Below are 13,215 nucleotides of genomic sequence, written 5' to 3'. Positions count from 1 at the left end.
AGTCTTACCATTTTGGTCCTGCTGATATTTTGGTAACTTTGGTAACACCTCCTGGCAGCTCTTGTTTTGATTCATCAGTGGTTTAGCCCTCTGCATTTTGTTTTTGATACTAACACTTTCATTTTCAAGAAGACTAATTTTGTTCCCGTTTCTCGAACACGGCACATCTCCCGGTCAATTTTTATCAACATCTTTGTAGCTGTTCACAATCGAAAAGAATGGCTGGAGTTAAAACCAGCAGGCAGAGCAAGACCGTGCTGTAGTCCAGCCAAGTCACACTAAGTATTCATGACTGGCAAAACAGAATAAGTGGGTGAGTGTGTCCTGCAATGGCCAGGCACCCATACTGCTGGGAGAGGCCAAGGGTCCACTTGACCCTACAGTTGGACTAAAGAAAGTTAGGAGGTACTTTGATTTTTGTTGTATAAAGGCTTATTTAACAACTTCCAGAAGAATTCATACCTTTTTCAAAAAACTCCCATTTTATATTCTTAGGTCGTCAAATTGGGTTAATTGCTGTTCAGGATAAACTGAAAACTCTCCACATTCCAGACATATCGGGTTCAGAGAAAGTCTCACCAATTGGAAAAGTGGAATACAGCATTTCGGGGTGAGTATGTTCCTGTTATAACGGTGAAGGTCTGTGAGGGTCCTGGTATTCAGCCAGCCTTTTTCCATGTTAACATGGGTTATGGGTGATTAGGAAGGTGTTCATGGAGGAGTGATGGACAGTAATGGTAATGCGTGTTCCGAGTGAAATTCATAATGAGGATTAATATTCGCACAGAATTACTTCAAGGGTTGTCACCACTATTGAACTAAATCCACTGCCTCCAGAAAGTGTTCAGGCCCCTTCACGTTTTTCACATTTTGTTTGCTGCTAAAACTATTTAAATTAATTGTTCCCCTCATCAAGCAAAACCCGATCCTCCAGAATGACAAAGTGAAAACAAGATACTAGAAATCTTTACAAATTTATTTAAAATAAAGAAGTGAAATATTCCATTGACCCAAGTGTTCAGACCCTTTTCTCAGTACCTTGGTGAAGCCCCTTGGCAGCGATTCCTGCTTGGAGTCTTGTTGGGTTTGACACAACAAGCTTCACGTACCTGGAATTGGAGATTTCCTAGCGTTCTTCTCTGCAGATCCTCTCCAGCTGTGTCAGATTGCATGGAGACTGTCAGTGAAGAACGTTTTCAGGTCTCTCTAGAGATTGTCACAAAAACCAAAGCGCAATCAAAAATTTGAAGTCAAGAAGGCAAGAACAAGGATTTATTATCCCAGAAAAATCAAGTACAACTGTCTTTCACACAGAGATTCAATGCTTATCTGTAAAAGCTATGAAGTTATAAATCAGAGACAACACACTCATAAAGATTTGGGGTGAATTCCCTGTATAGTATGTGGGTCCGAGTCATATATTCAGACTGATACAATGCAAATGAAGCATAAGAAGGACATTGGAATCAGGAAATGACTGGATTTATATAAAGGAATGGCAGCAAATGATGTACAGTGGGAATGACAGGAAAAAAAGGAGCGACGGACACGACGTAGAAAATTCAAAGTCGGAAGTCAGGTCATCGGATCAGGCCAGAAAGAAGGTAGTTGTTGTCGGGAGTGCGGAAGTGAGATTGTCTGGAGGTCTTCTGAAAGGTACGGTTAATCTTCTGGTTTTCTGCTAAACAAGGTAGAAAGATGTTAGTACTCTGTTCCAAACCTGTTTTCTTCATAGTATCACGCTTCGTTGAGCCCGTTGGCTGCACCCTAATCACGTGTGTGTGACAACGCGAGTAAAACACGGCTCTTCGATTCACCCTGTAAAGTCTGTGGTGTTGTTTTGTTTCTGGTGTTCACCATTGCTTAATGTTTCCATCATCATGGATGCATTGTTTGGTTTTTAGGGGCGTATTGACAGAAGTCATGACATGTAATGTCACACATGAGAACCGATATCCCAAATGCTCAGTCCAAGATTGTGGATACAAACTCTCAAAGTCTCAGCCTCTACTGTTTTGCGACTCCTTGACCAGTTTCTGATTTTCAATTTCATCTTCTGATCCTTTTTATCTAAAGGCTTTCACGCTTGTTTTCAGGCAGGCATAACAAGTATAACCTTCATACACACAAATCTCAGGGGATTATGGCACTTATTCAGTCGCTGAGGCTCAACAAGTTGTATCTGGTTGGCACTTTTGTTTAACCTATTGCCTGAATACTGGCATTTTCACAACCATCATTTGGGCAAAATACTGAAAACATTTTACTTTGGGTTTCCCAGTGTATTACAAAATGGATTTTCTGTTGCAGTTGGTACTCAAGTCTTGTGTTGAATCATTCTTGATTCCACATTCATTTCTTTTTTTTCAGGATGCGGATTGTGAATCTGGGACTACCACAGTCAGCTGTAGGATTCGCAGCAGGAACTGGCATTAGCTTGTCTATTACCAATGCCTTCATACAAATTAATGGAAACTGGCATGTGAAATATCTCCGATTTATGTAAGTTATTACATTATTCAAAGTATTTCTGCAGCATTTACTGAATCACTGAATACATTGAGGACTAAAAAGTAGGACATTCATTCTGTATATCTGTGGAGTGCACAGAAAATAATGAAAAAGTTATGAGGCCTCTAAAAGACCCATAAGCCAGGCCACAACTTTCACTAGAAGATGCAAAGACAGGCCTCACCTTAGGCCACCTGATTCCAAATTCCACGGGAGGACCTTGGCCTGCACAGGCCTAAGATGGGGAGCTGGCTTTAAATGTTTACAAATATCTCAAAGGTCCCAAAATATATCAAAAATGATCTTCAAGGGAGTGAAAGCTACAAGTCCAATGCAGAATCTTTATAAATGAAAGAATGAATTTCTTCTCATTTTCAGAAATCATTTTACCTGGTTAAAGGTTGCTGTGCCAGCAAGCCAATCAGGTTAGCCCAGACTTTCCTGTCTCCAGCTACAGATTCCAGTTCTTCCTGGGGAATTCATAGGTGTTTCCAAAACAGCCAAGCGATATAATCTGTCCGGCATGTCCTGTGTTTGCTGCAGAGTCTCCACCCAGTGGTACAAACCTGGAGCACCTCTAGGGGGAACTGCCCAGGGACAACCTTACTGTATGTCATGAACCAAACTACATCAGTGGACTCCTCTCGATCTGGAAGAGAAGACAGCCTATTCAGAGGTTTTCCCGAAGTGTCAACGCAGCCACCTTTTGAAGAAATGTCATTTGTGATACTTATACAGTAATCCCTCGCTGTATCGCGCTTCGACTTTCGCAGCTTCACTCTATCACTGATCTATAGCGCAGATTTTTCGCTGCTTCGCGGTTTTCTGCGGATAATGGGTCTTTTTACTTCTGGTACATGCTTCCTCAGTTGATTTGCCCAGTTGATTTCATAAAAGGGACGCTATTGGGAAATGGCTGAGAAGCTACCCAATCAGAGCACGCAGTTAAGTTCCTGTGTGCTGATTGGCTCAGCGACGGAGCGCTGAATTCGATTCCACTGCGTTAACCAGGAAGTCTCGTCTCGCTCATTCAGCATCAACGTGTTTAGCTGTGTAAAGAGTTAACTTTTGTGCTCTTTTTTGTTTATCTTTGTCCGTAGTCAAGCCCTTCGTTATGGCTCCAAAACGATCTGCTCTTGCTACTGCTTCAGGGGCCGTGCCCAAACGCAAATAGAAGATGCTAACGATTGCCGAAAAGGTACAAGTTTTGGATATGTTGAAAGCAGGGAACAGCTACACCGCTGTAGGACGCCATTACGGCATCAATGAGTCCACAATTCTTTTTATTTAAAAAGGAGGAAAAGCATATAAGATCTACGGCCGCAGTGTCCTTTAACCAGGGCGCAAAACGAGTTGTAAGTGGATGTAATAAGGCAGTAGTCTGGATGGAATCTGCTTTAGGAATTTGGATTGAAGATAGCCGGAAGAAGAACAACAACGGGGCTACACAATCGCCTGAAGAGGCTCCTTTGTTGTGCAGTAAAATTAAACTCATCGTTATCGGACAAGTCATCGTGTCATTGTTGTTGAGTAACTATAATTAATTATCTATGTACAGTACTTATTACATGTACATAGTTTAGTGTCACTGTACACACATTTTACTGTATACAATTTTTCTTGCATTGTACGTATTTATTGCTGGTGGCCTGCCTGTCGTAATGGCTGTAACATATGTGATATCGGAGACGCTTGATATCTTTAAAATAATATTTAGGTTTTACTGTATATAAACAGTGTGTTTACATACATAATTTCAATGAATCTTACCTAATATCTAAGAGAATACAAAGGGTTTATGCTGTATAACTGTGCGGGAAATGTTTATAATAGTGTGGGAGAGTTTATAAGGGCTTAAAATATATAACCATATGAACATACGGTTTTTACTTCGTGGAATTTCACCTTTTGTGGGGGGTTCTGGAATGTAACCCCCGCGATCGAGGAGGGATTACTGTACTCACAATCTCATTCTTTTGGTCATTACCTACAACTCATTACTATAGGCGAGGACAGGGACGTACAGTATATCGACTGGTACACCGAGAGTTTTGTTATTTAGACTCCGCTCCCACTTCAACATCATGGACCTGTACAGCACCCACAGAACAGTTGCCATCGCTCCAATCGAATCAATCTCACGTTCCCTTTTTCCGTTATTCATGGACAAGTTAAGACCCCCCTCCCTGAGGGGAGAACAATCCACTCTTTTGCAAGAGAGAGAGAGAAAGAACCATAACCTTAGACTTGGAGATGCTGATCCTTATCTCAGCCACTTCACACTCGGTAAGGAATTACTCGTGTGCATGCCAAGGTTATTATAGTTAACGAAAACTAAAATCAAAACTGAAACTATTATTAAAAAAACATTTTCGTAAACTGAAATAAAATAATTAACAAAACCGGAATGAAAAACTAAAACTACATGAAACTATTAAAGTAGCTGGAAAGACTAACTGAAATAAAATAATAATTTACTAAAATATTTTTAGTTTTCGTTTTTGAATGAATATTCTTGCCGTTAGTCTTTAACCCTTGTAAGTTTTAACTCTAAAACAGAAAGTCATCCACCACAAGCTTCCCGCATATATTCATCCAGTGAACGACGGCTGGTGACGGAGAGCGGCTGTTCACACAGCATTTGCAGTGACAGAGCAAGCTGAGTGTGGGTGTGTAAAGCATGAGAAATAGAAAGCGATTTGCGTGCCGCCTTTCTTTGTGCTTGTTGTATATCAAGATGTAATTCAAACAGCTGAAATCAGAATGTGCTGGTCAACAAAACATTTACCATATGGACAGAAAAATCATGAGTGAGTAACGCTTCAGTTTATTTCTCAGGTGTCGGCTTTTTGTTAACAGCAATTCACCTGCCACTTTGCACAGGAAAAATTGTTTTTACTTTCTCATAAGTATAGTAATCATGAAAAAATTCGACCTCGATATTTTGATGAATCTTGACATTATATATTAACCAGTGTCCAACAATACTGTTTTTTGGAATTGTGTGTGTACGTGCACGCGTGTATGCGTGTGTCTGTCTGTGTGTATAAACACGGTAACTCAAAAACGCAACTAGATAGATGAAATTCGGCATGTGGTTGTTACACCACAATTATAGATCTGTATTAACTTTTGGGCCAAATCCATCACCCGGAAGTGGTACTTTACCTGAACACAGACTCTGCAGCTGTATAAATAAAAAAAAAATCGAGTATGATTTTTTCAACTTTACTTTTATAATAATTGTTCAATATATGATTAGATTTGTTGTTGATGGTTCCTTAATGTACATAATATAAAAATATAATCATTGTCTTGCAGTTTACACCTCAAATATCCATCCCCATATCTGAGTATACACAAAAGTCGAGGGGAGCACTGATCGAGAGACTGACTAGGTCATCATACAAGATCAGCATATTGTTGCTGACCAATCACTTTTGCTTTAAAAACATTGTTTAACAACGAAGCAATACAAACAAAGGTAGAGAGTCTGACAAGTGATGAAAAACTAAACATACTAATGGGTTTTTGTATTTATTCCATATTTATTAAATTTATCTTTTTTAGTTCATATTCACAACTCAAAATACCTGATATTGTGAACATAATCCATTAGCAGAATTATATTTTAAAATATTTGTCTTCCTTTTTTCAATGTTTTTCTCTCTCAAAATAGATAGTTGAAATATCATATTCTTTTTGTTCTTAACATCAGCCTTATCATACATATTGCATACCAGGGATTTATCCTGCCTTCAATCCAAACCTGCTGCGGTAGGCTGCAGATTTCCTGCAATCCTACTCTGGATAAACAGGTTTAGGTAATGTATATGTTTTTCTTAATCTCAGACGCTGTCTCTGTTGTTTTATGCCTGTCTGTACTCCTATTACCTGCTCTTACTCTGCTCATTATGGGTTTACTGTCCTTTATGGTGGTCTATTCAAGACTCACTGCACCTAACCTAACATGCTTGTTGTTCTTTGTTTCCCTCAATACAGCTAGGTGGGGTCTGCACACTCATTCAAGTCTAAGAGCCCTGTTCTTCCTAAGCCCCTGTGATGTTCATGAGAAAATATTTTAAAAATTATAAAATTGTGTAAAATTGTTCATATTCAGTATCTAGTTTTGATTATGCTTGTTTTTATCAGACAAAAACAAAACCAGATAGTAAACCAGGCAGTGTAGTAAGCTTCCACTAGCATTAAATTCATATCCAAATCTGTTAAGTGTACAGTTCTGTCTGATTGTGACACAAAACTAACTCCGTAGGCGCTCCATGCCATAATTACTAAAACTAAAACTGAAACTAATAAATATAAAAATAAAATAGAAATGTCTTTGTGAAATAAAAACTAAACTAAAACTAAAAATACACGACGAAGGAAAACTAAAACTAAACTGAATTTCCAAGTAAGGTCAGAAAAAATATAGAAATAAAAACTAAAATAAAAAGGCAAAACTATAATAACCTTGGTGCATGCTGCAGGTCATAGTCAGATGAGGCAAAGAGGACAACATTAACTGCATAAAGCCAAGATGCTACTCCTAGCCTCCCCAAGTGGACACCCTCACATCCTCACTTGCACTTTGATATCTTTGTCCATGAAAACTATAAACAGTAATGGTGACGAAACACAACCCTGACGGAGTTCAACACCCAGTTCTCACCACAGCTCTCACCACATTTGGTGGGATTGAGTAGCACACAGGAGTGGCCCAGGTAACTCCCACAGGATGAGGGTTAGGAGCAAATAATTTTCCAAAATCTACAAAACACATATATACACTGTGTTGTCATAATCCCATGCATTCCTCCAGCAACTGTGCCAGGGAGGAAAGCTAGTCTAGTGTACAATGGACTAAAATGAAGAAATCAATTTTAAGAAAAGAAGAGAAAAAAACAGAAAAAAATAAGGCAACCGGATTTGCCTAAAGAAAAGGAAACTCACAGTAAACAAATCGAAATCTTTAATCCAAGAATAAAAAAAAACTAAGACAGAAACAATAAATTGAGAAACCAGAAAAATCAATACTTACAATAATATGCACACTTGGATGTTGTCAATGAGGCACTGAAGGCTCCCCTTCACAGGCTCACATATGAAGGCTGAGGGCGGTCCTTCACGGGTGATGTAATTGTGGCCCCGCCTCTTGAGAGTTCCGCCCACAAAACACAGGAAATGAAAGCACAGGTATTTCTTACTTACTCAGTGCTTGAATATGCACAATATAAACACAAGTCATGAAATTCCATAAGTTAAAAATAGAAAAAATTAAAATCAGGAAAAAGTCACATAATATTTGAAAAACAATAAAACCATTAAACAAACAAAGAATAAACTTGAGCCTGGCTAAATTATAACATTGAGCAATATGGGTTTTATGCATAAAATAGTAAAAGCTTACATGCTATCAAGATACCACAAACAAAATAATCAATGAATAAATATATGAATAAATACAAAGGTTTAAGTGCCCAAGTCCAAGATGTTTTCATTTTCTTGTGCTTTTGCACTTTCATGTCTGCTTCTCCTGTCAGAAAGGCTAGGCTATAATTTACGATAATGTGAGGAGTGAGTTTATTTTATGTATAATCTTTTATTTGGGAGCTTCTTTCAAATACATAATGTTTATGTAAGGCACTATATGACTATAAACAGCATTCTACTACATCTTTACTGAATATTACACTCCATATGCAAAGTGCTTTAGAATTACGTACAGCTGACTTGACAGAAGTGTTCTTTCTCTCTCTTCACTATTTCCAGCAAAGACCATGGCACCTTTGACCTCTCGTTGTCTGGTATCACCATTTCTGCTACTATTGGGGTAACACACGATGAGACGGGAAGACCTACAGTATGGCCTGCTGGCTGTTCAGCTAATGTCGCCAGTGCCAATGTGAAGTTTCATGGGGGAGCGAGGTAAGAAGACATTTAACAAACGGTGACTGAACGTAGTCTGCTCAGGTACTATAAGGCCATTTTTATAAAAGTTTCTAAATATCAGCAGTAAAGTTTTAAAAACAAATTATTTTTTAAATCCATTTTTCCAAGGTCTTGAAGAATACTAGTTCATTACATGGGCACATGATAAAGCAGATCCACGCTTAACCCCTCACTGCACTTATTCCATGACGTTCATTACCATGCAGCAAGTAGCAATGGGTGTAAGGAGAGAATCACATCTGGCGCTCTGACACATTCACCTGGACTTAATCATAGTGGGTCAGTTTAGAGCTCAGTAATTCATCTCCGACATCTCTGGGACAAGGGGAAAAACTCAAAATGTACACATGGAGCACATTTTGGGATGTGGCCTACCTGCCAGTCAAAGCTGGGGGTCTTCAACCATGAGATGGTAGCACTAACCACTGTGTCACCACACTGCCTCAGGAACTTACCTAAAACATTAAAGGAAGAAGGCAAATTTTATTTACAAGAATGAATTACTCACAGGGCAACATGTGTCACTGGTGACATCTTCTATGTGTGTTAACCTGATGTGATAGATAGATAGATATAGATAGATTGATATGAAAGGCACTATATTTAATATTTAAACAAAATAAATATTTCTGTATCTATTATCTACAGTTAGGTCCATAAATATTTGGACAGAGGCAACGTTTTTCTAATTTTGGTTCTGTACATTACCACAATGAATTTTAAATGAAACAACTCAGATGCAGTTGAAGTGCAGACTTTCAGCTTTCATTCAGTGGGGTGAACAAAACGATTGCATAAAATGTGAGGCAACTAAAGCATTTATTTAACACAATCCCTTCATTTCAGGGGCTCAAAAGTAATTGGACAATTGACTCAAAGGCTATTTCATGGGCAGGTGTGTGCAAGTCCGTGGTTATGTCATTATCAATTAAGCAGATAAAAGGCCTGGAGTTGATTTGAGGTGTGGTGCTTGCATGTGGAAGATTTTGCTGTGAACAGACAACATGCGGTCAAAGGAGCTCTCCATGCAGGTGAAAGAAGCCATCCTTAAGCTGTGAAAACAGAAGAAACCCATCCGAGAAATTGCTACAATATTATGAGTGGCAAAATCTACAGTTTGGTACATCCTGAGAAAGAAAGCAAGCACTGGTGAACTCAGCAACGCAAAAAGACCTGGACGTCCACGGAAGACAACAGTGGTGGATGATCCCAGAATCATTTCCATGGTGAAGAGAAACCCGTTCACAACAGCCAACCAAGTGAACAACACTCTCCAGGGGGTAGGCGTATCGATATCCAAGTCTACCATAAAGAGAAGACTGCATGAAAGTAAATACAGAGGGTGCAATGCAAGGTGCAAGCCACTCATAAGCCTCAAGAAGAGAGAGGCTAGATTGGACTTTGCTAAAGAACATCTAAAAAAGCCAGCACAGTTCTGGAAAAACATTCTTTGGACAGATGAAACCAAGATCAACCTCTACCAGAATGATGGCAAGAAAAAAGTATGGAGAAGGTGTGGAACAGCTCATTATCCAAAGCATAGCACATCATCTGTAAAACACGGTGGAGGCAGTGTGATGGCTTGGGCGTGCATGGCTGCCAGTGGCACTGGGACACTAGTGTTTATTGATGATGTGACACAGGACAGAAGCAGCCGAATGAATTCTGAGGTGTTCAGAGACATACTGTCTGCTCAAATCCAGCTAAATACAGCAGTCAAATTGATTGGGTGGCGTTTCATGATACAGATGGACAATGACCCAAAACATACAGCCAAAGCAACCCAGGAGTTTATTAAGGCAAAGAAGTGGAAAATTCTTGAATGGCCAAGTCAGTCACCTGATCTTAACCCAACTGATCAGGCAGTTCACTTGTTGAAGACTAAACTTCAGACAGAAAGGCCCACAAACAAACAGCAACTGAAAGCCACTGCAGTAAAGGCCTGGCAGAGCATTAAAAAGGAGGAAACCCAGCATCTGGTGATGTCCAGGAGTTCAAGACTTCAGGCTGTCATTGCCAGCAAAGGGATTTCAACCAAGTATTAGAAATGAACATTTTATTTCCAGTTATTTAATTTGTCCAATTCCTTTTGAGCTCCTGAAACAAAGGGATTGTGTTAAAAAAATGCTTTAGTTGCCTCCCATTTTTATGCAATCGTTTTGTTCACCCCACTGAATTAAAGCTGAAAGTCTGCACTTCAACTGCATCTGAGTTGTTTCATTTAAAATTCATTGTGGTAATGTACAGAACCAAAATTAGAAAAAAGTTGTCTCTGTCCAAATATTTATGGACCTAACGGTATCTACTACATAATAAAACACTACGGTTTTTGTGTCCAGTGACTCTGAGGAATCTGATCGGTCAGATTGGGTTTGGTGACTTGATAGAAGAGGTAGAGTGAGTGTGAGACACACGAGGAGGAGTAAAGATGTATGAAGCACTCAGAGAGTTGTCTTCAAAGACAGGAGGTATAAAACTGGACTGAAGGCGAGGCAGACATCTTGAGAACAGTGAAAGAGCAGGAGAAGGAGACTTTACAGGAACACGCTTGAGTACAGGAGAGACAGTGAAGAGAGGTTCAGACACACACAGATACTGAGGAAAGGCGCTGAAGGTACACATAGGGCATGTAGAGATAGCAAACATTTTTTTTTAATTATTCCATTACCTGTCTTTGTTGACAGGTACCGTAGCTAGTATTATAGATTTGACATATATAGCATTACAGGGTCAGTGCTGTCCCATGTACTGAGTCCAGTCAAATTCTTACTTGCATGTGTTAATCATCATGCAGTATGTCACCTAACTCCACCACCACGATTAGTGAACACAACAACCCAACTTCAAAGCTTTTGTCGTCTTTATCTGAAAAAACTACTTTACGCCAAACTTGCAATTATAATCAAAGATGAGCCATCAGTTTCAGTTTTACCTCATTAAGCTCATAACCAGGCAAGACACAGTGTTGTATTATGGTGGGAGAAGTGGAGCTCATCACGTTTGTTATTGGATTGCTCTGCTCTCGCAGCCTAAGCTTAGCACACATAGAAAGATTGCGCACACACAGACTCTCCACTTAAGCGCTGTTTATGAGTGATGCCCACAATGCCTCTCACTCCTCAGCACTCCAAATAGTCTGCTTGAGCGATGCCTACAGTGCCCGTCACTCTTCAGTAAGGATTTACTGTCTTCAGTGTGAACAACGATGTATGGGTCTCCCTGATATCACCCAGACCTAAAGTCTGCTTTGGACTCCAAGACACACGAAGGCCGAGTCACCCTTTGGTTAGGTGATATTTACTAACTAATCGTGTTTTACTTCTGCTACTTCTATTAGGGCGTCCACCTCAGCCTGATCACCCTGTAGAGGGCAAAAAAAGAAAAGAAAATAGTGCCCTGTATGTACTTTATTACTTCAGTTACTCTAGATCAGTGATTCTTAACCTTTTTTGAGTTGCAGACCCCTTTAAGAATCTCATGAAAGCTATGAACCCCCTTGAATACAACTTTGCATGCAATGAATATAATGTACTTTATTTATCGAGATTTGATTGTCTCATACATATATAACATACACAAAGTATTATTCAACTTTAAAGTAAACAATCCAATAAAAGCACTCCTTTTTTATGCAAAAAGTAATGGCCAGTCATTATAATTATGAAATGCAATTTAATTGTGCAAATTAAAACAGATCTTCTACTACGTTTTCTACTACTGTTACTACTACTACATCTACTCTAAATCAACTGTGCTGGGTTCTATAGTGAACATCCATCCATCCATCCATTTTCCAACCCGCTGAATCTGAACACAGGGCCACGGGGGTCTGCTGGAGCCAATCCCAGCCAACACAGGGCACAAGGCAGGAACCAATCCCGGACAGGGTGCTAACCCACCGCAGGACACACACAAACACACCAAGCACACACTAGGGCCAATTTAGAATCGCCAATGCACCTAACCTGCATGTCTTTGGACTGTGGGAGGAAACCGGAGCGCCCGGAGGAAACCCACGCAGACACAGGGAGAACATGCAAACTCCACGCAGGGAGGACCCGGGAAGCAAACCCAGGTCTAACTGCGAGGCAGCAGCGCTACCACTGCACCACCCTATAGTGAACATAAATGTTCATTTTTATCTGACCCTCTCGGAACCCCTGAAACCCATCCGTGGTCCCCCCCTAGGGGTCCACGGACCTCAGGTTAAGAACCCCTGCTCCAGATAAAAAGACAAAGTGTAGAAATTAAAAAGCAGTGCGGTATCCTCTTTAATAAAATCCCTGTGTGCGTCCAGGTGTCCGTGTGTGTGCGTCTTCTGGTGAAGTGCGCATGCGCGGGGCACGGTGCGATGCACAATATTACTGTCAGAGAAAGTTAGAAGCGTTTTACGGAAATACAAACCAGTATTACTGCGAGAGGAAATTAAAAGGTACACAATACAGTGACGCATATTACAGCCACATACAAGCCAGTATTACTGTCAGAGGAGATTAAAGGCATATTAACGACGCGCACGCCTGTATTACCGCCAGAGAAAATTAAAGGTATATTACGGACGTACAAGCCAGCGGACGTACAAGACAGTATTACTGTCACAGAAAATTAAAGACACACAATACACGGCGGCAGCCCATGAAGAACGGTCAGCTAAGCAAGTAAACATCAGTAAAAGAAAGGCAGAAAGAAAGAAAAATACGACTAACAAAAAGAATGAGGTCAAAGTCCCTTGCCATTTAATATAGACTGTTC

The 13,215-nt window shown here is 40.0% G+C and overlaps 1 protein-coding gene and 1 long non-coding RNA gene across 3 annotated transcripts in view; one reads left to right on the top strand and one right to left on the bottom strand.

Moving 5' to 3' along the window:
• Positions 1-13,215, top strand: part of LOC114659560 (bactericidal permeability-increasing protein-like) — a 64,756-nt gene that overhangs the window by 18,609 nt on the left and 32,932 nt on the right. For both annotated transcript variants that reach the window (XM_028812120.2, XM_028812119.2), the window contains exons 3-5: positions 496-610; positions 2,371-2,502; positions 8,284-8,439. In XM_028812120.2, coding sequence (XP_028667953.1) covers positions 496-610; positions 2,371-2,502; positions 8,284-8,439 — 403 coding nt within the window. The remainder of the gene's footprint in view (positions 1-495; positions 611-2,370; positions 2,503-8,283; positions 8,440-13,215) is intronic.
• LOC127529364 (uncharacterized) lies at positions 2,593-3,588 on the bottom strand. Its single transcript, XR_007936030.1, has 2 exons — positions 3,511-3,588; positions 2,593-3,479 (listed from the first exon to the last, which is right to left on the bottom strand). It is a non-coding gene; the product is annotated as an uncharacterized LOC127529364 (long non-coding RNA).

This window comes from Erpetoichthys calabaricus, chromosome 10 (assembly GCF_900747795.2).
Source record: "Erpetoichthys calabaricus chromosome 10, fErpCal1.3, whole genome shotgun sequence".
Classification (NCBI taxonomy): Eukaryota; Metazoa; Chordata; class Cladistia; order Polypteriformes; family Polypteridae; genus Erpetoichthys; species Erpetoichthys calabaricus.
This window is presented reverse-complemented; position numbering and strand designations above follow the sequence as displayed.